At 56.8% G+C, this 27,943-nt stretch overlaps 1 protein-coding gene across 1 annotated transcript in view; it reads right to left on the reverse strand.

Annotated features, from left to right (window-relative positions):
- Nucleotides 1-27,943, reverse strand: part of LRP1 (LDL receptor related protein 1) — an 85,437-nt gene that overhangs the window by 23,180 nt on the left and 34,314 nt on the right. The window contains exons 13-42 of the mRNA XM_008065230.2: nt 27,539-27,761; nt 25,981-26,182; nt 25,452-25,577; nt 22,337-22,477; nt 22,111-22,236; nt 21,240-21,356; nt 20,260-20,340; nt 18,532-18,699; nt 15,029-15,211; nt 14,405-14,605; nt 13,086-13,331; nt 12,683-12,880; nt 11,497-11,701; nt 11,168-11,332; nt 10,674-10,918; nt 10,295-10,426; nt 9,805-10,032; nt 9,432-9,606; nt 9,252-9,346; nt 8,935-9,084; nt 8,659-8,799; nt 8,189-8,323; nt 6,605-6,736; nt 6,221-6,355; nt 5,917-6,046; nt 5,665-5,791; nt 5,242-5,393; nt 5,021-5,145; nt 4,383-4,760; nt 2,065-2,254 (exon numbers count right to left, since the gene is read on the reverse strand). Coding sequence (XP_008063421.1) covers nt 2,065-2,254; nt 4,383-4,760; nt 5,021-5,145; nt 5,242-5,393; nt 5,665-5,791; nt 5,917-6,046; nt 6,221-6,355; nt 6,605-6,736; nt 8,189-8,323; nt 8,659-8,799; nt 8,935-9,084; nt 9,252-9,346; nt 9,432-9,606; nt 9,805-10,032; nt 10,295-10,426; nt 10,674-10,918; nt 11,168-11,332; nt 11,497-11,701; nt 12,683-12,880; nt 13,086-13,331; nt 14,405-14,605; nt 15,029-15,211; nt 18,532-18,699; nt 20,260-20,340; nt 21,240-21,356; nt 22,111-22,236; nt 22,337-22,477; nt 25,452-25,577; nt 25,981-26,182; nt 27,539-27,761 — 5,052 coding nt within the window. The remainder of the gene's footprint in view (nt 1-2,064; nt 2,255-4,382; nt 4,761-5,020; nt 5,146-5,241; nt 5,394-5,664; nt 5,792-5,916; nt 6,047-6,220; nt 6,356-6,604; nt 6,737-8,188; nt 8,324-8,658; nt 8,800-8,934; nt 9,085-9,251; nt 9,347-9,431; nt 9,607-9,804; nt 10,033-10,294; nt 10,427-10,673; nt 10,919-11,167; nt 11,333-11,496; nt 11,702-12,682; nt 12,881-13,085; nt 13,332-14,404; nt 14,606-15,028; nt 15,212-18,531; nt 18,700-20,259; nt 20,341-21,239; nt 21,357-22,110; nt 22,237-22,336; nt 22,478-25,451; nt 25,578-25,980; nt 26,183-27,538; nt 27,762-27,943) is intronic.

Raw genomic sequence — 27,943 nt, forward strand, 5'->3', positions numbered from 1 at the left:
ATCTCATTCTTTTTACCCCCCCCGCCCCGTGTCACCATCACAGTTGAACAATCGCTTCCTTCTGCTGGGCTCACAGGGAAAATGATGCTTCAGGTCCCTTAGGGTGACCCCGGCTGCTTCTGAGCCTCAGTGAGCTCGTGAGGACAGGTCCTGACTTTAGGGTCTGGCCCCGGAGGAGGACAAGGTCCTTGATGGCTCTGAAGTCAGAATGTGAGTTTGGAGGGAGGCCGCATGTCCTTCTAGCCTCCAAGAGAAAATGGGTGTCCTGGGCTGGCTGGCAGCTGGTCACCTTCCTGGCTTGTCGGGACTGGATCTGACCTGCCAGTCCCCAGCAGGGATCTGCACAGCTCGAGTGAAGCCTGCTCACACCTGCAGTGAGAAGAAGCTTTCCTGGCGTCGACAGACTCTTGCACATAGCAGGACTACCTGCAACCCAGCTGTGGGCTTGGAGAAACCGCTCCCAGGAAGGGGCTTTCCTGGGGCAGGTGGGCAGTGACCAGGAACATGACAGACCTTCCAGCCATCTAGTTGTGAACTCCTGGGGCCAATGGGGCACAGCGCCAGCTTCAGGGTGGGCTCAGGAGGAAGCCAGGTCGTTGGAGCCTCTACTCATCCTGACCCCTCCATTGGGGTCTTTCCAGTTCCCCCAAAGGGTCTATTTCTCTGGCCGAGGGAGGGCTGCTCTGGCCAGCTCAGCTTTCTCTCCTCTGCACTCTGACCCTCCTCTACCTGGTCCGATTCTGCCATCCTCAGACGCCGACTCCTTCTTGGACACGTTCCCTGACTCCCAGGCTGGGGCAGGACATTGGCACAGTCACCAAGCCCCTGCAGCCTCATCATGTGTAGAATCAGACATGCTCCACGTCCCTCTCATTCCCCGCTGGAGCCTCAGCGCATCGTTGGTTCTCCAAAACCAGTTGCTGAATGAGCAACAGAATTCTCAGGGCCCAGAAGAAAAGAGTTCCGTGGGCCACCATGTGAGGGCGTCCTCTGGGATGGGTTGGGGCAGGCAGGGGCGCTCAGCATGGGCCAGCCCCAGAGAGGTGAGGTCACCATGGGTCACTTGGTCAGCCGCCACGGACGCTCCAGACATCTGGAACGGCGGGCAACAGAGGGCCCTTGTGCAGGGTCAGCCAGGCCAGGCGGCTGGGCTGGTCTAGACGTGATTTCCACCAGGGCGTGGAATCCACTCACCATTTCCATGTAGCCGCATTTGGGTTGTGTTTATCTCTTAGTTTCCTAGTAAAGCTTTTTATAAACATTCCAAGTGCTGCTGAATCAGAGGGGAAAGTGCCGTTCTCAATGTGAGCCAGGACGGTCATGCCGGGGTGGTTCACCAGAGGCCACACAGCAGGCTGGGAGCTGCCCAGCAGGAGGACAGCACAGGCAGCAACTGCAGGGGACCCTAGGGGTCACCCACCCCGGGGTGTTTCCTCTCAGTTCTTCCTGGTCTGTGCTCCTGACTCCTATGCAGCTGACCCCACTTCTTGGTCCTTCTCGGGCCTGCCTGCACCCCAGGGCATGGGGATGTTCATTCCCTTGCCGTCCTTCCCCTGTGACCTTTCCCTCCTCCAGGCTTTTGCTCAAAGCACATTCACGTCTGGGCTGTCCTTCTTGTCTTTTCCGCTCCCAGGCCCTGTGCCAACCTACTGCCTCCATGACGCCTGCAGCCATCACGTACAGCCATGAACATGACTGTCTCCCCATCTAGGTGAACGGGGACTCAGCGAGCATCCTGTGCCTGAAGCTTTGGGTCCAGAGCTGGAGGCCTTGCTTTAGCCTTGAACGTGGCTCCCTGCAAATGACTCCACAACAAAGCCAGGAACGTCCCCACAGTGCCACTGTCCCCTTGGTTCAAGCTCCTGAAATATTCGTACCTCATATCACAGAAGAGGAGGCTGAAGTGCAGAAAGCCCATGTGACTTACCCAAGGCCACCCAGCAGAGAAAGGTGGAGCCGGCTGGAAGCGCCTTTCCCGCATCCCCCCTCCAGTCTGCCTGGGGCAGTTTCTGCCGCCCCAGGGCGCACCGCTCCCCTCAGCCCCACCCGCAGGCGGCCGCTCACTTCTGGCACTCGTCCAGCACGAAGGCCCGTGGGTGGTCATCTCCAGACATGGTGATGACGGTCTCACGCTCGAAGGCCCCCGGGCGGGTCTGGTCCACGGTGTGGCGGGTGATGGTGGATGTCGTGTAGCTGGTCCAGTACAGAGTGTCCCAGCCACGGTGATAGGCCAGGCCTTCCACAGAGCCCACATCTGTGAAGGAACAGGAGCAGCCACGGTTGGGAGTGGGCCGGAGGGCAGAGCCAGAGGACACAGAGTTGCACAGTGACTGCAGGGATGGCCTGGGGCATCTGGCCCCTGGACTAGAAGGGGCAGTGTGGCGTGTGGGAGCTCATGCAGCAGACAGGGCTCGGGGCACCCAAGTCTGACCTTCAGTGGCCCTGGCCCCTGCTGTACCATCCCATCACCCACCCAAAGGACCCACGGTCACCTCCCTAACTCTTCCTGTCTCCTGCCCTTGGACAGACCCAGGTAGCTTCATGATGTGGTTACATTTTCTAGGGCTGTTGTGTCGTGCAACATGGATTTCAGCAAACCAAACCCTACTTGGGCTCTGCTGGGGTACTTGCTATTTTCAAAGACCCTGAACCATAGGTGGGTGCAGAGGCTCGCGCCTATAATCCCAGTACTTTGGGAGGCTGAGATGGGAAGATCTCTTGAACCCGGGAGTTTGAGACTAGCCTGGGCAACATAGCAATACCCCATCTCTACAAGATACAAAAAAACGATCAGGCATGATGGCTCATGCTTACAATCCTAGCACTTTGGGAGGCCGAAGCAGGAGGACTGCTTGAGCCCAGGGGTTTGAGACCAGTCCAAGGCAAAAATATTGATATCCTTTCTCTACAAAAATACCAAAAAGAAAAAAAAAAAAAGTAGGTGTGGTGGTACACGCCTGTATCCTTAACTATTTGGGAAACTGAGGCAGGAGAATCACTTGAACCCAGAAATTTGAGACTGCAGTGAGCTATGATGGCATTACTGCACTCCAGCCTAGGCGACAGAGTAAGACCCTGAGTCTTTAAAAAAGACCATAAACTGACAGTTTCATAGACATCTTACGCTTAGGCTAAAGAACTAAGGCACAGTGAGAGACCAGCTGAGCAGTATTGTAAGAAAAGACGTGGGGGCTTGGGGGGGGCTGTAAGCTGTGTGACCATGGGGCTGCCAAAACATGTAGTCTGCACAACAGCCCAAAGGAAGGGGATAGAGTACTGAGTTTGGCTTTGGACACGACTTTTTTTTTTTTTTAAGTCAGAGTCTCACTCTGTTGCCCAGGCTAGTGCAGTGGCACACTGCAGCCTTGACCTGCTGGGCTCAGGTCATCCTTCTGCCTCAGTCTTCCAAGTAGCTGGAACTGCAGGCACGTGTCACCACACCAAGCTAATTTTTTGGTTTATTGTAGAGACGAGGTCTTGCCAAGTTGCCCAGGCTGGTCTCAAACCCCTGGGTTCAGGCAATTCTCTCATCTTGGGCTCCTAAAGTGCTGGCTTTATAGATGTGAGCCACTGCCCTGGCCTGATACTACATTTTTAGACAGACACGTGGACTGGACTGTGTGGAGCAGAAAATGTCCCAGAGGAGGCTGGAAGGACAGGTCTGGTATTCTCCACCACTGTATACCCAGCACCCAGTTAGTCTTTAAGGACCAGCTGAATAGATGAATAAGCCAGTGAATGAATCAAAGGATTTGGGGGTATCCAGCCTGAAGAAGAGAAAATGCAATGGGATGAGATCGTGGTTTTTTTTTTTTTTTTTAGAGACGAGATCTTGCTATGCTGCCCAGGCTGGTCTCAAACTCCCGGGCTCAAGCAGTCCTCCTGTCTCTGCCTCCCAAAGTACTGGGATTAAAGGCATGAGCCACTGTGCCTGGCTTGATAGTGGTTTCCAAAGAGCTCCGGCACCGTAACCACTTTGCTGAGCCCCATGTGCACCCTTTCAGGGGACACTCCTTTCATAGACAAGGAAACCCAGTTTTGGTGAGGGGAAACTTGTCTGAGGCATTCCAAGTGGCAGGAATCAAGCCTCATGTCTGCAGCCCGTGCTTGAGAGCCCGGGGCTCCAGGGAGGAGGCCTCTGGTTAGTTCTGTGCAGCCCTGGAGGCAGAGCTGGGGCCACTGTGGGGAGCAAGCAGGGGCCAACTCTGACTCCAGATAAGGAAAAACTTTCAAGCCACTTCATCAGGTGCAGTGCGATCCGGGTGCACCATGGCAGGGGAGATTTTGACCCGGGTAGGTGTGGCCGGTGCGTGTCTGAGAGTCCGTGCTGCTCCCCCTGTCCCCAGCCCCCTTCCTGGGAAGCCCCAGGGGCCTGGGCTCACTCTCCACTATGGTGGTCCGCCCGGAGCCATCGTCGTTGATCTGCTGGATGTTCCCGAAGTGGATGTCGCTGAAGAAGATGCGGTTGGGGATGCCCGGGGTGGTGCCTGCCCGGTAGTCAAAGGCCAGAGCAATGACGTTCTTCATGTGCTCAGGGTCCTCGAAGGGCTGCACGGGCGCATTGAGGTTGCGCTCATCCGACAGGTGGATGCTCTTGAGGATGGTGCGCTCTGAGTACAGCAGGTAGCCAGCGTACTCACGGCATGACGCTCCGTCCTCGGCCAGCATCCCGTGGGCGCAGGCGCAGGCCCGCCGCCCGCCGCCCTGGTACAGGCACAGCTGCTGGCACCCGCCATTGGCCACTGCACACACGTTGGTGCCTGGAAGAGGGAGGTGGCCGAGGGCATGGCCTGCCTTGGGAATGGCTCACCGGTGCCTCTGTCATCCAGGCCAAGGGGTAGGCTCTGGTTGGTGCCCTGCTCTGCCTCGATAGGTGTCCCCGGCTCAGACGACCCTCCAGGCCCCAGCAACCGGCGCCCAGGTCCATCTTCTCTCCCAGCCCTCTCTCACTCTGGGTTCCCTGGGGAGATTGTTCCAGGTCATCGGGTGCCCCCTCTCGCCTCCTCTGCCCCGGCCTCACCTTTCTGCCGGTCCCGGTTGAAGACTTTGATGTCTTTAAGCTGGACGCCGATGCCAGTCCGCAGGGGCACCGAGTCTGTGGCATTGTCTTTGCTCCCGCGCTTGATGGAGCCATTGGCGTGAGTCCTGGGGGGAAAGAAGGGCGCAAGCAGGGTCGATGGAGCCACCGGTGGCGGTGCGGGGTAGACGGGATGGGGAGGAGGCCAGGACACAAGTTCTCACCTATCGCTCCAGTAGATGAAATCCTCAAACACAGACACTGAAAACATGTCCATGTTGTTGCTGGACAGAACCACCTCGCGGTTCTCACCAGTCTCCAGGTCAATCCGCTCGATCTTGTCTGTCCGCGCATCACACCAGTAAAGCTTCCCATCCTGCAGGCCAGTGACACTCTCAGCTCCAGGGCCACGCTCCCTGCCAGCCCCTTCCCAGGTCCCGGCAACAGAGATGGCGTGGGGCTCCCAGGGCAGTCTCCTCTCACTCCTGCCTCCGCCTCTCACCTGCCGGTAAGTCAACCTCCAGGCGTCCCTCCACTCCTGCTTCTGAGTGACCCCCCACCTGCCATCTCTGGGGTGGCAGGAGTCCTACTCTGGGCAGGGGCTGGGCCAGGTCTACCATGGGCTCCAGCCACTGCTCTGTCCACACCTGGTAGTCCACGGAGATGCCATTGGGCCAGCTGATGCTGACGTTGACCAGCACCACTCGCTCTGTGCCGTCCAGCCGAGACCGCTCAATACGCGGGTACTGACCCCACTCTGTCCAGAACAGGTATCTGTGGGGTGGGGGTGGAGGTGTGAGTCAGTTCCCAGACCCCAGAGGGGACAGGGACCCGTCGGCATGGGCTGTGGCCAGGGTGACAGGGCCAAATGCCCTGAGCCAGCCTGTCCAGCTTCTCACCCCTTCTCCGGGTGGACAGTGATGGCCCGGGGCTTGTCTAGACCCTGGGAGATGACCACATAGCGGAAAGAGCCATTGAGCCGGGCAACCTCGATGACATCAAAGCCCTGGTCCGTCCAGTAGATGTTTCCTGAGGAGGGAGTTGGTGGGACTCAGGAAGGTGGGGTGGAGACAGTGCACGTGGCCCTTGCCTGGCCCCAGGCACCCCTGCAACTCCCCAGCTACTCTTGCTTACTCCTTCCTTACCCCCACTGCTGGGACCCCAGGTACCCCCAGTCTCCACCTTGAGCCCTCCATGGCTCACCTGCGATCCAGTCCACCGCAATGCCCTCCACACGGCCGATGCCATTGGTCACCACATCCTCTCGCCATGTCTGGTCGCGCTTGGCCCGGCTGATGGTGCTCAGGCCCATGTCCACCCAGTAAATGGTGTCATTTTCTGGAGGTGGAGAAGCCAACGGGGATGTCCAACAAGGAAGGGGCAGGGCGGGGGGCGGTCAAAGTCACGTAAGGGTCAGGACGGAGGTGGATGAGTGCTGGGGGTGCCGGGTGCTTGGAAGGAAAGGTGGGGGGCAGGGGGTGGTGGTTGTGGCAAGTGCTGCTTCCCCTCAGGCCCCACTGGACCCTGAGAGCACACCCCTAAAGCTCCCGGATCACATCCCATCTGCCCTGCCACCAGATGGCTCACCTGCGTGGAAGTCGATGCCGACAGCCAACGAGGTTCCCGACACTGGGACCAGGGCATCTGACTTGTCATTGGGATCCAGGGGAATTCCCCGGATTCCCTCATGCACAGAGTACAGGAGAAAGGAGCCCACACCTGAAACACAAGGACACATCAGGCACGGGCCTCACTGACACTTCTTGGCTCCTGTCACCCTCAAGTCGGTCTTCTCTGCTTCCCCTGTGGCATCTTCTCCAGTGACCATCCCCACCCCCAACACATATGTGCACACCTGAGCTTGGGCAGGAGGAAGCTGACCTGGCTAGTGAAGGGTGGGGGTAGGGTGGGCAGCTCAGCAACCACCTGCAGGGCCTCCAGTCACCTTTAGAGGGCAGCAGAGACTCACCTTTCTCATCCCGCACCCTGCCCTCCTTCACCCAGTGCAACCCTGCACCCCTAAGACTCTGAGGGAAAGTTGGGGAGGTTCAGACCGAACAGTCAGGATTGGGTGACTCCAAAATCTAGGTTTCCAGTTCAGTGCTTAGCCTGACCCCGGTTCCCTCTCCATCCTCCCTCTGTCTGGTCTATGCCACGCTCTCTCTCCAACATCCAAGACTTAAACTTCCAGCACCTTGCTCCTAAGCCAGTCTCACTCCCAGTTCCTCCATTTCTCATGAGGCACTGCTGTCCACGCACCCCAGGCTTTATCCCTGTGATACAGTGCCCCAGAATGCATTCCCAAATGCGCCCTTGGTTGCTCAAGCTCCGTGAGAAAAAGGATCAGCGGTCAAGTGTATTTGGGAAAACCCCAAACACTAGAGTACTCTGCTTACAAATCCTAGGAGCACATGAGCATATTCAAGGCTCTGAGAACTTCTGCAGTTAAAAAAACACATCTAAACTCTGTTCAACTCATGGCAAAACCTACCCACATCAAAGAGGGAGGCTCCCAGGAGTGCACTTTGGGAAATACTGTCCTGAAGGGCAAGTTCATAAAGCAGTTAGCAAGTTCTTGTGAAATGCCTCTGGAGTTCATATCTTCCTTTAACCCAACTGCTAAACCCAGCCAGGGCCTGGCTCATAGATTATTCCTCGTGGCTTCCTGACTGGTTTAACTGCCTCTGTTTCTCCCTCCCCCCACTGGATGCTAGGTTAATCTTCCCCAAACATCACGTGCAGGCACTCCCGGCAGACAACACAGGAGCAGCCCTCACCTCACAGCCTCATCTCAGGACTTCCCCACTCCTCCCCTCTCCTTCCAGCCAGCATCCAATTCCTCCTTGTCCTGTAAAACCCCAGCTCACGGCACACTTCTCCTATGAAGCTGGCCCTGATCTGCCCATTTCTCCAAAATCCCACTACAGCCAAATTGTGGTCCAGTTTCCCTATATGTTGTCCCCATCTTCTGGTTAAGCCTGCAGGGCAGAGGGACAGGGCCTTCTGGTCCCCAGACTGCCCCCCAGCACCAGCACAGCGGGGCCTTGCTAAACTTCTAACCCAGAAGGCACCCTAATCCATGATGAAAGCAGTCTGTCCCCAAAGTAAGAGGTAGGGGGGGTAGGGGCTGGGGACTTGGGCCGGGGGGGGGCGGAGAGGGCGGGCACTGACCCTCGCAGGCCTGCTGGCCACTCCGGAGGCTGTAGCCAGCCGTGCACATGCAGGAGCGGGTGGTCTCAGACGTGGGCAGACAGAGCTGGGAGCAGTCTCCGTTGTTGACACTGCAGGGGTTGGTGCCTTCATGGTCTGGTGGGGGTGGGAGGCAGAGAGGAAGGGTTAGGTGGCCCTCTGGGGGACTGTGGCGTCAGCGTTGAGCTGCTCAGGGACAGGATGATCACCGCCCACACCCTGGACCTGGTGAGGGTCAGCACCCCTCCCAACCCTCAAGTCTTCTGTCCTTCTGGGCCTCTGGCTTTATGACCAGGGATGCTGAGAGCCTGGAAGGTGCCCTTGTGTGGCAGGTGGAGCCTTACCTGCTTTGACAGCCTCGCCCCCTGCAGCCTGCTTCTGTGGGCAGCCCCAAGTCCGCTCTTGACCCCCAGCCTCTGAACCCCAGGCCCCACCCCAAGTCTACCACCTACCCAGCTGGATGCTCTCATCATAGACCTTCATATGCATCACCAGGGTGGTGCTGTTCCGCAGGACCACAGACCCCGAGCCGTCAGCCTTGTTGCACCTGCCCATCTTCTCTGACACCTGATCTGCCCACCACAGCTTGTCCCCTGGGGCGGCAGGAGGGGATGAGACCCTCAGGAAGGCCCCCACCCACGTCCCAAGGGCCTGTTGACTCCAGTCATCAGACCTGCCCCAGGGTTGAGAGATGCCTCCAGCCAGCCCTGTCACCCAGCTGCCCTCACCCATGATGGCCAGGGCGGTGGCCTTGCCCAGCTGGCTCCGCATGGCGTTGAGGACCTCCAGGCCACTCCCATCCAGGTTGCAGCGGTTGATGGTGTGGTTTCCGGAGCTGATCCAGTAGAGTTTGCTCTCCGGGAAGTCAATAGCCAGGCCTGAAAGGGGAGTGTCACTGCCAGGGGGCCCAGCACAGCACACGGGGTCCAGGGAGGGGAATGGGAGAGGTTCGGGAGGGTGGTGAGGACAGGTACTACGTTAGGGCTTCAGGAGGCGAGAGGCAGAGGAGCAAGGAAGAGCTGCAGGCAGGTGGCCAAGCACGCACCCACGGGGCCCTTCTGGCCGCTGAAGAGCAGGGTGCGGTTGCTGCCGTCCATGTTGGCCATACTGATGTTGTCCCCGTCCGTCCAGTAGAGCTTCCTGGGGGACAGTGCCAAGAGGGGAGGTCAGGGTCCTCTTCTGCCCAGGCCCACCCCACGTTCCTGGCCCTGGGCCCGGGACCCACCCTCGAAGGGGATGGACGACAAGGCCATGCGGCTGCTCCAGGCCCTGCACAACCGCATTCTTGAAGGAGCCGTCCAGTCGGGCCACGTTGATCTGCTTCTTGTTGGTGTCATAGCTCGTCCAGAACAGGTTCCGGGATACCCAGTCCACAGCCAGCCCGTGAGCGTTTGGTAGGTCTGGGAGCACAAGTGGGGAGTGGGAGACTGGGTGTTTTCGGGGAAAGGTTGGGAGGAAAGCAGGTGTGGTTTCTGGAGACCAGGGATTGGGAAAGCAGGGCTGGGGTCCCCAGGGGGAACAGGGTTTGGAGGAACATGAGGACCAAGAGGACCAGGGTTGGGAGAAAGAACCGGGTGGGGTCCAGGGTCAGGAGGCACCTGCAGAGACGACAGTCTCCACGCCTGTGCCATTGATGAAGGCCCGCTTGATGGCCTGCGTCCGCACGTCGGACCAGTACACACGCTGCTCGCGGGCGTCATAGTCCAGCACCGTGACGTTGTCGATGTCGGGCACCGTGAAGGAGATGATGTAGTTATAGTAGGGGGCATCCAGGTCCACACCCCGGATCTCCATCTGACGTGCGTACAGCAGGAACTTCTTAAACTCTGCGGGCACAGGCAGGTCACTGAGTTGAGTCCCGGCCTCCGTGCCTCCCGTCCCAGATGAGGATCCCTTCTTCTGGCTCTTTCTGTTGCTGGCCCATGGTGAGAAGCACCCCTCTTGGGAGAGACCCTCCTCTCACAATGACTGGCCTCTCCTATCCAGACCCTCCCAGCTAGGACTCTCCCTTCATTTACAGCTGGAAGCCTGGAACCGTCCCCTCCAGCCTCAGCTTACCACTGGCTCGGGAGGGTGGGGCCTCCCTACCGTAGCAGGTGGTATTGTCCTTGTGGAGTTTCATGAGGTGGGGGCAGGCGCAGGAGACAGTCCGGTTGTAGTTGATGAGACACAGGTGTGAGCAGGGGCCCCGGCCCCCATTGGCCTCACAGGGATTGGGAGCTGGGGCAGGCAGTGGAGAGAAGAAGCCAGAACGACCTGTGACATGCTGGTCCCTGCCTGGCCTTTCCCACCCGTTCTCCAGGCCCTCTCACCACCCCCCCCGTTCTGGCACTATCAACAGACCGGCCCACCCCCACCAGCCCAGCAGACCGCCTTTCCCTGGCTCTCTCCTCCCGTGAGGACTTCTGGGAGGCTGCTGGCTCCCTTCCAGAAGCCCAGAGGCACCTGGAGGCCCCAAGCCCCTTACCCATGGGCTGCCGGGATGGGTGGTACACCTGCAGGTCGAAGGGCTGGGTGTTGGTCCTCTGAACCACAGTGACATTGTGGCCGGTCCACTTATTGGCCTTGGCCAGCGTGTTTGTTCGCCAGTCAGTCCAGTACACCTCCCCCCCATACAGCGTCACTGCAAACGGGTGGGACAGGAACTCGTGTCCCCGGAGCACCTCCATGTGGCCGGAGCCATCGTACCGGGCTGAGTAAATGGCATCTGACCTGGGAGCGTGGGCACAGATGTGTGAGCAGAGAGGAGGCACAACCTGGAGAACCACAAGGATGGCCCTGCACCTGCCTCTTCTGCCCACTTCCCTTGTCCTCTTTCCGATCTGCCCAGTCTTTTGCCATTTGTTTCTGGTTCTAGACCCCTGGGCCTTGTCACACCCTTTCCCTCTGCAAGTCCTGGGGCCCCGCTCCACCCCGTCCTGGTGCCTTTGGCTTGGCCTCCCCCGGGTGTGGGGCGCTGACCTGGCATCAATCCAGAGGATGCGCTTCTCCAGGTAGTCCACGGTGAGCCCGTTGGGCCAGCCCCCTGAGCCCGTCTCCCGGTGGACGGTGCGGCGCCCAGCCCCGCTCATGGAGGCTGCCTCGATGCGGGGCAGGCTGGCATCCCAGTCTGTCCAAAACAGGATCCTGGGGAGTGGGGAGGGGGTCAGGAGGGCTGACACTGGGGGCCTGGGGCAGGACGTGGTAGGGTCCTGGGAAGCGTGGGAGGACGAGTAGCCCTGAGGAGGCAGGCATCCCTGGCCAGGCTGAATGGGACTTCAGAGGACCACGGGGCTGGGCAGGATGCTCACCCATCCCGGGGATCCAGTGCGATCGCCCTTGGGTGCTCAATGTCACCGGCCAGCAGGGTGGTCCTGAGGGTCCCATCCAGCTTGGCCACCTCAATCTGGTCCAGGTTGCTCTCTACCCAGTAGATGTTGCCTGCAATCCAGTCAACAGCCAGGCCCTCGGGCGTGGCCAGGCCATACTGAATCACCACCTCGAAACTGGTTAGGGCTGGAGGAGAGAGGGTGGTGAGAGGTCAGCGTCTCCTACATGCAGTGGCATAAGTGTGCACCCCTGGGAGCCCTCAGTGATCATCCTCAGCCTGACACCTCTGCCAAAGCCTCCGATGTGCCCAGATTCAATCGTGGGGCTCCTAACACTCCCTCCTCTCCTCACCCAGTCCCCCCCAAGCTGTCATCAGGAGGTCAAGTAGCAGAGGAGAGGCCGGGACGGGGGGTGAGGAGGGTAGCAGCTCTCTGAGGGGCTACCCTGTGGGAGGAGGTCAGAGCAGAGGGTGCAGGCTTTCTAGAATTTTCTAGAAGTCACCCCACAGAATGGCTTCAGGAGCTTCCCATGCTAACACATTATCTATGTACCTTATTCTTTGAGATACTGCTGTGCAGTGTGAACACATCACTGTTTACTCAGCCATCCATCTCCTTGTTTATGGATATTTCATGGTTCCCAGGTTTATGTCAAACAATACAAATTCCTCTAGTGAAATGAGCCTCTTCCAAGCCTTTGCTCAGATGTCAATTTCTCAGGGGACCTTCCCTGACCACACAGGTGGAAACAGCCGGATGCAGCCACAGCTGCATTCCCACTGCCAGCGTGTACACAGGTGCTCACTGCACGCGTGAACAACGGAGGAAGTGTGGGTGGGACAGGTTGCCTGGACAGGCAGGTACTCCCTCCTGAATGGCTTTCCCCTCTCAAGCCTGCAATTCCAGGATCTGGGCAGCCAGGCTCCCAGCGCTCCAAGGAAGGGCCGATCATTTTGCTAATTATCAGTCTGGCAGCTCTGCCAACGATAATTACTGGGCGTCAGGCGCTAAGACCCACTGCAAAATGTAACTCAATTAACAGGGGTGGGGGATGGGAGCCACGCCTCTGCCCTGGGGCCCCCTGGATCTGAACTTGTGGCCCTGGGTGCCCAAGGGCTCTGGCCGGGCACCCTGCCCCAGCGTGGGTCCGGGGCGGGGCGGCTGTCACCTCCGTTGTCCAGCAGTTTCCCGCGGTAGATCTTGTCCTCCACCACGTCCGTCCAGTAGAGGGCGCTCTGGCTGAGGTGGAAGTCAAGGGCGATGGTGTTGCGCAGGCCGGGCACCAGGACGCTGTAGTCCCCTTTGTGGAGGTCGATGCGGCGGATCTCATGGCGGTTGGAGAAGATGATGAATGGTTTGAAGGGGTCTAGGGTGGGAGGGACGGGACAGGGTCAGCGAGGGGCCGGCTGCCTGCGTGCCCCCTTGTCCGGGTGCAGGCGGGGTCTCTGCTGGTCCGGACACTGGGGTCCCAGGTGGAAAACTCAGCCCTTGGCGCCAGGCTACCCGAGACCGGCCCACTACAGCTCAGGAGCCTGTCCCTGCCTGCCTGGCCGCCCCTCCTCGCGTCTCACCCAGACTTCGGCAGCTCTCGCCGTCCGGCTCCAGGACCCAGCCCTCGTAGCAAGAGCACTTCACACTGAACTTGTTCTGGTCGCACTTCTGGCTGCACTTGAGGTGCTTGGCACAGTAGCTCTGGATCTGGCAGGTGTGGTTGTCGGGCCCCAGCTCCATGCCCAGAGGGCACGAGCACACGATGCCTTCGCCAGGTGCCACCGAGCAGTTGTGGCTGCAGCCACCGTTATTCAGAGAGCACTGGTCTGGGGGTACAGACAGGGGACAGGCCAGGGGTCAGAGTCTGGGAGGAGGCAGGACACGGTCCCGCTGGGCCCCAAGACCTGGGCAGCCCAGACCAAGCCCTCACACCCTGCCCACGGCCCCTTGGTCTCTGTTCCTGCTGAGCCTCTGCCCCGAGGCCTCCCAGACTCCCTCAGGACCAAAGCACCCAGCACCCGCCACCTGGGACCACCCTTTCCCCGAGGACAGTTCCATCCCTTCTTGGGTCCACAGTGGAGACCCCAGCTTTTTGCCTCCTCCCTGGGAGGTCCGTAGGTCCAGCTCCCCTTTGCTAACCTCTCCTGATTTGGGTGTGATTTGGGGTGGGGTGCGGTAGGGCATGTCCTCCCGCCAGTCTGACTGACAACCTGGCAGCAGGTCTTCCGGCCAGTCCCAGTGGCCTTATCTCCCACCTGCTCCTTCCAGGGAGCCGGGACTCTGCCTGGCTGAGAGGACCAGGTCCCTGCCCTGCCCTGCTCCTCATCTCCAAGTCACACCATGCAGGCCTCCCAGACTCCTCCATCCTTAGTTCTTTTTGCCTTGAATGGACTCCCCTGCGTTCTCATTCACTCTGCAAGTTCTGCCTGTCCTTGGGAACCCAGTTCAATCCTCATCTCCTCCGGGAAGCCTGCCCTGACCATCAACTCTCCACCTTGGGTATCTCATGAGCCCACTCCTCACTGCTCTGTGATATGTGCGTGTGGGGGGGTCTCTGCCTTGTGGGGTGGGGGCGCACTGTCTCCATGGAGCTTTAAGGGTTGTGTGACCTTGCTCCTGCTACTGAACCTGTCTGTGCTTCAGTTTCCTCATCTGTAAAATGGAGACAGTGGAAGCACCTGTCTCGCAGGGCTACCCTATAGACTGAATGCTCTCACCGTGTGACTCGCTCAGCACAGTGAGAGGGTGAGCTCTCAATCAGCACAGGCTGTCCGTGACTGCTCTCTCCTGGTCTCTAATGCTTCCCCACAGACCCGCCTGGGCCCAGGCTCCTACACCCCGCCACCCTCCCCTCCTCTCCTCGGCCAGCCTCTCGGCCCCATCCGGGCCCTGGCCTCACCGCAGAGCTCGCCCTCGTCCGAGCTGTCTCCACAGTCGTCGTTGCCGTCGCACAGCTTGTCAGGGGGCAGGCAGACGGAGGTGTTGTTGGCACAGGGGTGCGAGGGTGGCCTGCAGGCCAGGGACTCACAGTTCTCCTCATCCGAATTATCTTCACAGTCTCTGTCGCCGTCACACACCCACGCTTTGCTGATGCACCGAGCTGAGGGGTGTGGCAATGTGAGGGGCCGGGCCTGGGTAGTGGGGCTCTCCCAGCCCTTCTTCCCAGACCCCCATGGGCATCTCTAGTAGGGTTATGACTGCAATGCCTTGGGGTCCATTCGGAACCACAAGGCCTTTTCTGTCAAATTCCTATGGGGAATAAAGAAGGTAGGAATCTCCAGGAAGGGTTGGAGCTCAATTCTGGCGGGGGTTTTGGTTTCTAGGGTCCTTCGTGCAGGCCCCGGCCCCTTCGTGCCATTCCTTGTGCATGCTGCACAGGCTTTCTTGAGGGCCTTTTGCCTTGAAATGTCCCCACCCTCGCCCCACACTGCAGTGCCGGCCCCTCGCCGCTGCTCTGCTCTCAGCGTGGCTTCCTCCTGCCCCTGTTGTCCTGTCCCAGGATTCCTCAAACCCTCCTTGTCACCTGAGTCCTTGCAGCCAAACTTGACATTGGGGTCGCAGACGTGGGTCACTCCCTCACAGCTCTTCTCATCGCTGGAGTCCATGCAGTCCGTGTCCCCATCACAGCGCCACCGCAGGGGGATGCACAGTCCGTCCATCCGGCACTGGAACTCATCAGTGTGGCAGCCACCAGGAGGCCTTGTGGCTGCAGAGGGACAGGGGAGGGGGTCAGAAGGGAGGGGGCACCTCAGGCCAGCCCTCCTTATCCCTGCCCCTCCAAACCCTCTCCTGCCACGCCCAGCCCAGGGCTGTGAGTTGAGGCAGACCTGGAGAGTCCCCTGAGCCCTGGTGACACTCCTGGGAAGAACAAACTCAGTGTTAGTCAGGAGATGTCCCACCTTCGAGGACCCAGTGATCATCTCATCTAATTTCTGCATCTCACACATGAGATCTCCACTGGGTAAGCATTTGCGGGACTGGAGCTCTGCTGCCTCCCACCTCAGCCTCTGTTTCATTCATTCATTCCAGAAGCATTTATTGAGTGCCTACTGTGTGCCAGGCACCGCCCCAGGTGCCAACAGTGACCAAGACAAAGTTCTTGCCCTCATGGAGCTTAGGTTTTAATGGGAGGAGAGATCATGAAGACCTAACCCGCAGACCCAGAATGTCACTGCTGACATTACAAGTACTGTAAGACCAAGCCAGGCAAAGGCTAGAGGGGACTGGGGAGGGCATGTCAGATACGATGGTCAGGCAGGCCTCTGAGCAGAGCAGAAGGCACTTGAGGGGAGGCCTGAGTGAAGTAAGAGCCTGCTGTGAGGGCACCAGGAGTCCACTCCAGGCGAAGGGAACAGCCACCGCAAAGTCTCTGACACAGGATAACACTGGGCATGATCAAAAAGTGCCCAGGAGGCTAACACGGGTGAAGCAGAGTGAAGGGGGAGGGGAGTGGCAGGAAAGCAGGTCGAGAGATAGGGGAGGGGTGAAGAGGGCCTGGCATTTGCTCTAAGCGTGCAGGAAGCCAGTACAGGCTTGAGGGCAGGGCCAGGGCATGATCTGACTTATGCGCTGTCAGGATCACTCTGGCTGAGATCTGACTCAGGAGATGGGGGAGGGGCAGAGCACCCCGCCCAGGAGGCCCAGGCCATGGAGCTCAGAGTTGGGCCTCACAGTTATATGGCTGCGTGCCCTCTCCTCCCCTTCCTGCCATGACACGGGCGACGCTCTCCCCTTGTGCCTGGACTTAGCAGCAGCCTCTAAGCCGACTCTTCCTTCTTGTTCCCTAACCCAACCTTTTTCCTTCTGGGGCTGTCTTCCTAGGACACCTCCTAAATCTTCTCATCTTCCAGCTTCCAAATCCTCCTAAGAGCCCCAGTGCCTCCCAGGTCAAGCCTCTGGCTGACTTTCAGCTGCTGTTGAAATCTGCCCCCTCTGGGGACAGCCTCCTTGCCCACTGTCCTGCACGAGCCTTCCCCTGGCCCTGCTGTCACCCTATACAGGTGCTCAGTTTCACCCTCTAAGTCTTTCCTACAGGGGTTCCCAGGCCATCCCAACCCCGTTGAAAGCCCCTCCCTCTTGCCCCTGTACCCACAGTCTAATTCTTCCTCGGGGCTCAGTCAAGTCTTACCTCCTCCTGAGTGGCCTCAGGCCACGTCAGCTCACAACCAGAGTTAACAGTTGCTGCGGGCAGTGGCAGCCCTGCCTCCTGTGCCAGGCTCACACATCCCATCTCATTTCATACAGGAGGAAGACCAGGCTCAGAGGAAGCGACTTGTCCACGCCTGCCCGGCTCACTGGGTAGGGGCTGGGAGCTCCCTCCCCACACCAGACAGCTTCCAGGGGCCCCTTCTCAGAACCCCAGGGCCTGTCACCTGTGCCCTCACCCAGCCCCTCTCAGAGGTGGCCCTGGGGACCCAGTCACAGTGTCTTGGGCCTTCTGGGACCTTCCCTCTCCTTCCTCCCATGGCTGGGCTCACAGGGGGTTCCCGAGGCCACTCAATACTGTTCCCACTGGTGTGAGACTGTGCCTCGAGACTGCAAGGCAGAGGCTGGAGGCTGGGGGCCTCTGGGTCAGATGAGGCCTGCAGGAAGGTTTTCGACTTGTAGCTTTTATTCATTACTTATTTATTTATAATAAATATAGAGATGAGGTCTCACTATGTTGCCCAGTCTGTTCTCAAACTCCTGGTACCAAGTGATCCTGCCTCAGCCTCCCCAAGTGCAGGGATGATGATAGGCCTGTAGTACTTTTAAAACTTCTAAAAATCACTTACCAGTTGTAAGGGTTCCCTAAAAACATGTTGAAATCCTAACCCATAATACCTGTGAATATAACCTTATTTAGAAAGTGTCTTTGCAGATAATCAACTTAAGATCCTTTGGGTGGGTCCTAATTCAGTGTGAGTGATGTCCTTACATAAAGGGGAAATTTGGACCCGGAGACAGACACGCACTGCAGGAAGACGCCATGTGAAGAGGCAGGCAGAGATAAGTGTAAAACATACACAAGCCATGGAACTCAGAGGTTGCCAGCAGACCACCAGAAGCTAGGGGGCAGGGGAGACGGGGGAGACTAGCCCCACAGCCTCAGGAGGAAGCAGCCCTGCCGAGTTTGGTCTGGGACTTCCATAGATTTCTATTGCTTAAGTCACAGTCTGTGGCGCTCTGTGACGGCAGCCCTGGGAAACGAACACTCTAGTGCTAAACACTTGGTAGCTTTCACAGAAAACTCTGCATTTCTGACTTCTCTCGAAGCCAGGGCAACCCTAGATTTGCATTCCTCCACGGTAACAGCAAGCTGGAGCTAAGAGACCGACATCCCTCGAGAGGGCCAGGGCCCTGGGAACCTCACAGAGCCACCTCCTCCCCTCTCATCGCTCAACCCTACCCCTACCTGCAGCTTCTCTTCCTGCAGCTACTAATGACCAAACGCAGGCCCTGTACTGAGCGCACCTCACATAGATCTCGTGACAACCACATCAGTGCCCTGATGTTGGTGCTATTATTACCCCACTTTGCAGACAAAACTCCCAGAGGCCCACAGAGATTAAGTTGCTCAAGGCTACTCAGATAATAAGTTGCAGACCTGGAGCTCATCCCAAGGCTACCCACTGGCACAGCCTGTGACCTTAACCATGTGTGGCCATCATTTGCCGACAATCTCCCTCTCCCACAGGACTGGGAGTCCTTCAGGGGTGAGCGACACGTCGGGCTGTCTCCGGTTCCCAGTGGGTAGGCTGTGAGCTGAGGAAGGCCCAGGGAGTCCTGAACCCTGTGCCACTCTGAGACGCATCAACTCAGTATGAGTCAGGAGATGTCACACCTTCAAGGACCCCTCCATCGTCCTGTTACACCAGATCTCGCCTGGATGAACGATTGACTAGGTCAGAGCTCAGATGCCTCCCACCTTAGCCTCCATTTCATTCATTCATTCCACGAGCATTTGTTGAGGGCCTACTGTGTGCACTGCTGACTGCTCCTGACTCAGGGGGCGTGGCTTCATCCTGCCCACAGGTCGGTGCTTACCCTGGTTGGTGCAGTTGGCGTGTGTCTCGTCACTGTAGTCCCCGCAGTCGTTGTCCCCGTCGCAGGTCCAGTGCTCCGGGATGCAGCGCCCACTGTTGCACTTGAACTGGGTGCTAGAGCAGGAGTGGCTGCAGCCAGCCTCGTCACTGTTGTCCCCGCAGTCATTGTCTGGGGGGAGGGAAGAAGGGGAGAGGCAAGGAGGGAGTCGGCAGAGCAGCCTTCTCTGTGACCCCAGTTTGGGCCCCCCATTCCCACCCTTAGCCCACCCCCAACCCCCCCGATGAGAAAATAACAAACAGAAAAGACACAGAAACTGCATAGACTGCAGCATGCACCATGGCCCACGCGGTGGGGACGGCTCCAGGAGGGTTCCTCCCTAGTCTCTGGAGGAACAGGGGTCTCTGGCGGGGACAGGGGACAGAGAATGCTCCCCCCCCTTTCCTGGCAGGCGTGGGGCGGGGGTCTGCTTGCTTCTGGGGAAAGGCAGGGATTTCTCTGGTTGTGGAGGGAAAAAAGTAGGCGGCATGCAGGTGAGACCACCCTGGGGAGTGGGAAGTGCTATGCCGGGCCCAGCCTTGAGCTTGACCTGGTGCCGCCCTCGGGGTGCTGGGCTCCTGGGGATCCTGCCTGCAGCAGGGAAGGGTCAGGGCCACTTCTGGCCAGAAGGCCCCTAAGGTGGGCTCAGTGCATGTCCTGCTCTCCAAGCCCTGGGGTGGGGGCTGTGGGACTTCCCTCCACATTTACGGGACATGGGGGAAGACTGGGGTCCAGGTTGTGCTTCTGTCTCTCTTCCAACCAGATCTGCTTCTCTGACTCTCTTGCCCCCCTGTTCTGGCCTTCTTGTCGCCCCCTCTCTGTCATCTCTTTTCCTCTGAGTGGCTCCCTCTGCCCTCTCTGCTTCCTTCCCATCCACTGGTTCCTCTCTCCCTGTTTTTTCTCTCTCTCTCTCCTGTTGCTTTTTCTTCATTCACATCCTAGAAGATCTGGAGTGGGGGCCTGGGGTCCCGGGAGGCGGCCAAGGCCAGCTGGGGCTCTGGGGTGATGGTGCATGTGCTTCTATGCACTGACCGGCAGGCTCAGGACAGGTCTTTTCATCAGAGCCGTCCCCACAATCCTTCTCTGAAACACAGAAACCGCCAGGGCAACCATTGGCACACGAGACACGGCAAAGATGAGGGCAACGTGGCGCTGGCCCAGCAACCCTCTCACACGCCAGCCAGGGCCAGAGCCACTGGGGCGCACGTCACGACACAACACAGACATGACAGAGCCCGAGAGGGCACACATACAACAGTCACTTGCCCGCATGTGTTCATGCTCGGTGGCCCCTGCAGCTCAGGGCTGATATCACCTGATTCAAGGCTGACCGCCATGGGAGCTCCCAAGCCTGAAGCCCGGAGCAAGGGGTGCACCAGGACTCCAGGAGATGATGGTGTGCTGGGAGAAGGGGCCAGGCTCTCCCAGCTCTGTCCCCGAGGCCCTGCCAGGAGGTGGGCAGGGCAGGCCCCGCCTGGGGGTAGGAACCCCACTAACAGGCGATGACTAGGGTCTCCCCTCAGTCCACCTTGGTTCCCCACGGCATTTCTGGCTCCTCCTCTTTTCTCCCAGCCAACACAGCAGGGCCGAGGTGTCCTGGAGGGGGGCCTCCCTGCTTGATTCTAAAATCCCTTTCCTTCCCCTCCAGGGCCTGGCTGAGGCCTCTTGCTGTCCTAGGAATCCAGTTCTTACCATTGTCACATCGCCAGTTGATGTTGATACATCTGCCATTGTTGCAGGTAAACTGAGTCAGGGGGAAGCAGGTAGGATAGGCTGTCAAGGAGAAAGAATAGCTGAGCAGGGCCCTCAAGATCACATAGCATCCAAGCAGGTGGGTGCAGGAGGCCCCCTCCCAGGACCTGAGGCAGTCCTCAGACCTGTGGAACGGCCCTGCCGGGAGTCCTGCTCATATCTCCCACCAGTCGCAACATAGCCCCGGTGCTGATTGCTTTCTGTTCCTGAGTTCCCCAAGTCCCCACAGCGCTGTGATGTCAGAGCTATTATCACCCCCATTTTGTAGACAAAACTCACAAAAGCCACAGAGATTGAGTAATTTGCTCAAGGTATTAAGCCGCTAGGTGTCTCCAGCACCTTCCCCTCCCACTGCTGGGCTCCGGCGATCCTTCCGCCTCAGCCTTCCAAGTAGCTGCAACTACGGGCGCGTGCTACCACGCCCGGCTCATTTTGATTTATTGTAGAGATGAGGTCTCACCAAGTTGCCCAGGCGGGTCTCGAACCTGCGGGCTCAGGCAATCAACTCACCTCAGCCTCCCAAAGGCGCGGGATTACAGGCTGAGCCACTGAGCCCAGCTTTATTTATTTATTTATTTTTTGAGTTAGAGTCTCACTCCGTCACCCAGGCTGGAGTGCAGTGGCACGCTCATGGCCACCCCAGCATTGACCTTCTGGGCCCCAGTGATCCTTCCGCCTCAGCCTTCCAAGTAGCTGGAACTACAGGCGCGTGCTACCACGCCAGGCTAATTTTTTGATTTATTGTAGAGATGAGGTCTCGTCAAGTCGCCTGGGCTGGTCTGGAACCCACGGGCTCAGGCAATGTACTCGCCTCAGCCTCCCAAAGTGCTGGGATTACAGGCTGAGCCACAGAGCCTGAGCACATTTTTATGGCTTCCCCTCCCCCAGGCCCAGCCTGGCCCCCCTGCTGCCCCTCTTACCACAAGAGGCTGACTCATCAGAGCGGTCCCCACAGTCATCATCCAGGTCACACGTCCAGGAGATGGGGATGCAACGGCCACTGGCACAGGAGAACTGGTTGGGTGGGCAGGTACGAGCTGGGGGCAGGGATGGGCATGAGGACTCACTCACTCCGTGGCCCAGGCTGGAGTGCAGTGGCATGCTCACGGCTACTGCAGCCTCGACCTGCTGGGCTCAGGTGATCTTTCCACCTCAACCTTCCAAGTAGCTGGAACCATAGGCATGTACCACCATGCCCAGCTAATTTTTAAATTTATTGTAAAGATGAGGTCTCACCAAGTTGCCCAGACTGGTCTTAAACCCACAGGTTCAGGCAATCCTCTCGCTTCCGCCACCCAAAGTGCTGGGATTACAGGCGTGAGCCACCATGCCTGGTTCAATCTCTTTCTTATGGTATATGATAAATGTTCAGGGTCCGTTTATGAGTGAGTAATATAATACTCAGATCTTTGTTTCTGTGATAAATCACTGAGTATTACAGACTCTAAATCCATCCAGGTTCCTGCAAAGTCCATAACAAACCTTTTCTCTTAGAAAAGTTCAAAGCCATCTATGTAGTCTCACACCATCTCTCAAGGGGCCTCTGGTACCTTTTGAGGAGCTCCACCTCGTTCCTCATCTCCAGTCTAGGACTGTGCTCCATCCCCTGCAAGCCCCACCCTCCCAGCTTCCCAGCCCAGGGAAGGGGACATCAGTCCCCCTTCTTGCTCAAGGCTCCGTCCCCTCAGTCCTGGGCTCTTGTCTTCTTTTCCTGAGGCCACTCGTCTTCCATAGCCTGGCTCCCCCATCACCCCTACCACCCAGGGTGGTACCCTCCATCCCGTTCCACACCTGAACAAGTAGCGTTGGACTCATCCTCGCTGTTCCCACAGTCATTGTCCCCATCACAGAGCCAGCGGTTGGGGATGCACCGATTGTTCTCGCACTTGAATCGGTCTGAGGGACAGGTGTGCTGATCTGGGGGGGGTATGGGTTAGGGGTCAGCGAGAGGGTAGGGCTCTGCCAGAGCTGAGCTGCCCCCAGGTGTGCTGTCCAAAGGGAGGGGTGGGCAACTCACGGCACAGGGCCGGGGCCTCGTCACTGTTGTCCAGGCAATCGTTGTCTCCGTCACACTTCCAGCGCTCCTGGACACAGCGGCTGTTGGCACAGGCAAACTCGCCTGGCTGGCACTGGGGTGGGGGCACGTAGGACGGGTTTGCTGTGGGCATCACAGGAGTGTGAGGGGGAAAGTTAGACCCACGTCGTGGGACAGGTGCTAAGCTCCCTGTACTACTTGTATTTGTTTCACTATTTTTTTTTAGCATTTTACTAGACACATTTTATTTTATGAAGAATAGTGAACTTGTAGCAAATTCACATTTCCAAGATTAAACATTGTTTCAATATTTTTTAATAACATAGAGTAATTCTTCTAATATGCAATTGATGAACAAATTATTGGGATGGAAATGGCTATTCTTTCTCAAGCAGTAACAGTGATGTTTACTCTGCTTAATAATTCCTATACTTCAGCATGGTCTGAGAATAAAACAGCTTCCAAGAGCGCCTAGAGCGCCTCATACTTTTATCGCCACTGAGCTGACTAGCACCATCCCCGCTTGCTTTTCCGTGAAATGGCTCTTGGAAGTCACCTCTGGGACCCCCGGGGCCCTGTCCTGGTCCTGGACTTTTTCTGTCACAGTTGCATCAACCCCACCAGCAGGAGTGAAGACAGGTCCCAGAGCACCGCAGGCTCCACCCCTCTGTCCCCAACACTCACCATCACTATTACCTCAGCCCATTAGCAACAAAATCACCGCGCCCATTCGCATGGTAACCTCAAGCAGCCCAGGCTTCCCCTGTGAGCCGTGTTCCCATACCCCACAGCGGGGCACTTCCTGTCTAACCCATCTCCCACCCCTCTCTAATCTCAGAAGTCTCCATGGGTCCCAGTTGGCTATTTTCTCTCCATTGTCCTGGTGACCACTGGGCCTGGGTTTGGGATATGTCCTTTGTACTCCTCACCATGGCTTCTCCTTTCTGTTATATATTAATTTAATTTAATTTTTAAAATAGAGACAGAGTCTCATTTTGTTGCCCAGGCTGATCTCAAACTTGTGGCCTCAATCAATCTTCCCACCTCGTCCTCCTAAAGTTCTGGGATTACAGGCATGAGCCATGGTGCCCGGGTCCCTCCGCCCTTTCTAAAAACCCAGCGTTGCCTTTTGTGTCTTAGACTGCACCAACCTCTACTCCTACGGGGCTCCCAGGCCACTCCGTCATCCATGACGGTTTTTATCTCCCTCAGTGTCACTTTCTCCAGAATCACTCCGGGTTCAACTCTCGGTGACTTCAACAACCTTGTGGATGACCTTCCCATTCCCCTGGCCTCTCAGCTTCACAGCCCTCACCCGCCAATGCTCTTGTCTGACCTCAGCCGCTCACTCCAGCCATACGCTAAGGCTCTGCTGACCCATTTTCACTCCTGGGATCCTGTTAGAAGGAAACCTCCAGAACTTGGGAAGGCAGGGAGATAGGATAAATAGAAGGGGTGACAAAGATGGCAAAAAAAAAAAACGGGCCCTGGGTCAGACCTCCTGGATTCGAATTCCTGCTCTAACTTTGGGCCTCCATGTCTTCATCTGTAAAATGGGGATAGCAAAACCATCTTCCCCACAAGGGTATTTTTAGGAGTGAACAAGTTACAGCAGGGGAAAAGCTTATAATGGTGCTGGGCACAGTCCGTGCTCAATGAACGTGGGTTGTAATTAGAAAAGAAAACCAAAAACAACCTGAACATACAACAGCAGAGAAATAGGTGAGTCAATGATAGGGTATTTTTTAGCCATTAAAAATACAGCTTATGTGTTCATGACATACCCAGTGACAGAAGTACAGCATGAAGCAGCATGTGCTGGAGACTCCATTTGTGTCAACGTAAACGCATAGAGAAACGTTTGGGAAGGTGTTCCCCCCAAAGGTTAATAACGGTGATCTATGGGTAGTGGAATTTGGGGTGATTGCTACTTTTTCCTCTATATTTTTATAGTGTTTACTTATCTATTTTTACAATGAGTATGACCTACTTTGATTGTTTTTTTTTAAAGCTATTTAAAATCAGGCAACAATAGCACAGAACATGCTGGGACACAAGAGCTGCAGAGGGCAGGAGCCATTTTATATGTGGATGGCTACAGCTATGGGAAAAACGGCAGCAAGATCCCCCACTAAGGAAAAAGGATGCTGACGGTTCACCACAGAGCTAACCATATAGTGTTGCTCATGAGTGGGATTTAGGCTATTTTTCTCCTCTCTAATTTCCTTTTTTTTTTTTTAGATTGTTTTTAGCTGGGTTCTTACCCTGTCACCCCAGGCTGGAGTGCAGTGGTACAATCACAGCTCACTGCAGCCTTGAACTTGGGCTCAGGTGAACCTTCCACTTCAGCCTCCTGAGTAGCTGTGACTATAGACATGTGCCATCATGCCTGGCTCATTTTTTGTAGAGGTGAGGTTTCACCATATTGCCCAGGCTCAAGCAATCCTCCTGCCTCAGTCTCCCAAATTGGTGAGATTACAGATGTGAGCCACCACACAGGCCTAGTTTTCAATGTTTTTATTTACTATTATCTTTGTTTGTTTTGAGTTGGAGTATCACTCTGTTGCCCAGCCTGGAGTGCAATAGCACACTCACGACCACCACAGCTGAGATCTGCTGGGCTTGGGCGATCTTTCCAGCTCAGTCTTCCAAGTAGCTGAAACCACAGGCATGTGCCACCATGGTCTGCTAATTTTTTTGATTTATTGTAGAGACAAAGTCTCGCCATGTTGCTCAAGCTGGTCTTGAATTCCTGATCTCAGGCAACCCTCTTGCCTCCGCCTTCCAAAGTGCTGGGATTACAGGCGTGGGCCACCACACCTGAGCTTACTTTATCATCTTACTTTAATAATGGGGAAATACATTCAGGAAAAGTTAAGAATATTTTCTTCTTCTTTCCATAGCTCTCCACTCCTCAGTCAGTTTCCCTCATTCTCATGCCTCCCAGTCCCTCCTTAAATTCCCTCCCAGCCCCCAGAGCCTTTGCTCACCCTCATCCTTTGCTTCCTGTTGAACCCTCAGGGTCCCCCTTAGCCCTTCAGTGATGTCCTCCTGCTGGGATATGTTCCCTGATCCCTCTCAGCCCAGCCCCTCATACCCAAGCAAGTGACGCCGTCTGCATCCAACACCTGGTCCTCAGCACAGGCACACTGGCGGCTCCCCGGGGTGGCCAGGCACAGGCTGCTGCAGCCACCATTGTTCACTCGGCATTTGTTGGTACCAACTTCAGGGAAGGGGACAGGGAAGGGCAAGGGGGGGGAAGGAGGAAGATGAGGATGGGGATGAGCAGGGTCAGGAGAGGCCAGAAAGGGAGATGAGGGGACAAGGGAGGAGACACGTTAAAATGAGGAGACAGAAAGAGGAAATATTGAGAGGAAGAAGAGCACATCGACAAAGAGGAGACACAGACAAGGGCAGGAAGGGAAATGGGGAACAGAGAGTCAAACTGGGCTGGGGGGCTTCTCTTCTAAGAAGCATCAGAAGTCCAAGTCTGGGATTCCTGAGAAGCATCTTTACCGCCAGAAGAGCCTCAAATCCTGGCCTAGGTCTCCCCCACTCCTCATATCTAGGTCCCATCCCCCGATCCAGGTCCCACCCGGCCCCCGGCCCCAGCCCCCATGGGGTACCTTGCTGCTGCTGGGCATCGTACATGCGGATCTCAAAGATGGGGGGCCGCTCACTGCGCAGAAGGGTCACGGTGGGGGGTGCCCCTCCTGCACCCCGTTCCAAGCGGTAGACACTGCCACTTCGGTACTCAGTCCAAAAGAGGTAGTTGCCATGGTGACACAAGCCAAAGGCGTGGTTCAGCTCAGGACCCTCGTATACAATCTAGGAATGGAGGGGGTGGTATTAAAAGTTGGGAGACAACTAGGGGTGCCGAAGGGAGGCCTGGGAAGTCACTGTTTTGTACATTCATTTGTCTATGTCCTGCACATGGGTCTTGTTCTCCATTAGCCCGGAAGCTCCTGAGGGTGACAACTCTGCACACAGTGAGATGCTAGGTTCTGAAGCCAGCAGGCTAGCAGGTAACTCAGCAGGAATGCTGATGGTGAAGATGTCCATACTGTCCTCTCTTGGGTTCATTCATATTCCCTCACAACACACACACACACACACACACACACACACACACACACACACACACACACACTCCTGCGCAGACAGTCAGAATTCACCCATTCATTTCTTCATCCAACATTTACCAGCATCTATCGGGCCCAAGCTGTGACAAGCACTAAGAGATGAAAAAGACATGGTCTCTGCCCTTGATCTGACCCTTATCCTATGGGGGACACACACAGGCGTGGAAGAGGGGTCTAAAGAAAATGTCCTGGAGGAGGTGGCTTCTGAGCAGTTGCCAGGGAAGAGGAGCTGGGGTGGACATCCCAGGCAGAAAGAACTACACGGGCCCAGCACAGAGGGCAGATGCCCTGGCATGTGCTGGGAGTGATAAGCTGTCTATTATTGCTTGTTCAAAGGGTGTTGGGGTGTGTGGGGGGGTGCCAGAGCCATTTGACAAGGGGCCTTATTCACCATGAAATGTTTTGGTGCACACATCTAGACATGCATATGCTTCGGGACGCACATCACCACCCTGTGGAAAAAGTGCAGTATGTGCATCTCACATTTGTGCAGACTGCAAACACACAGCAGTGTGCAGGGGCATGTACATGGGAGACCGAACCCACAGGTGACATGGATGGACACAGATGTATACTAACAGAGGCAAATCTCAGACAGGCCGGGTATGCTGGCTCACGCCTATAATCCTAGCACTTTGGGAGGCCGAGGTGAGAGGATTGCCTGAGCCCACAGGTTCGAGACCAGCTTGGGCAACTTGGTGAGATCTCGTCTCTACAATCAATACAAAAATTAGCCAGGTATGGCAGCACGTGCCTGTAGTTCCAGCTACTTGGAAGGCTGAGGCGGAAGGGTCGCCTGAGTCCAGCAGGTCAAGGCTGTGGTGGCCGTGAGTATGTCACTGCACTCCAGCCTCGGACAAACACCACAACATTTAAGACACACAAGCTCACAGATGACACAACTACAGACCAGTTAAACATACATGAAGCACACAACCTGGACACACCCAGATGTCCACATCCTCACACAGAGCCTCATCCACACACCAGCGTGATCTAACAACACACATGGCTGCCCACGCCCAGGCACACGCCTGCCCACCTTCCGGTCTGTGCCATTCAGTAGTATGGTCTCAATGCGGTCATAGAAGGCATCCACCCAGTAGAGGCGCCCGGCTGGGATGTCCAGGCTTAGTCCATTGGGCCAAAGCACTGTCTTGGAGGTGACAAAGACATCTCGGTGTGAGCCATCCATCCAAGCCCTCTCCAGTCGTCCTCGCCGACTATCCTTGGGGTCCTCCTCCCAGTCTGTCCAGTACATCCACCTGTGGACAATTATGACACCTATGGTCAGCACCATACAGGCCACCCCGTAACCCTCCTGTGACCCTAATTCATGGGTGCTGTTCCAGAGCTCCTCATAGGCATCCCCTTCTCCTGCTCATCCCTGGACCACACATTTCATTCATTCACTCCTCCATTCTACAAACATTTGAACTGTACCCAC

This window comes from Carlito syrichta, unplaced genomic scaffold (genome assembly GCF_000164805.1).
Source record: "Carlito syrichta isolate Samal-C Ts95f unplaced genomic scaffold, Tarsius_syrichta-2.0.1 Scaffold308194, whole genome shotgun sequence".
NCBI classification, from domain to species: Eukaryota; Metazoa; Chordata; class Mammalia; order Primates; family Tarsiidae; genus Carlito; species Carlito syrichta.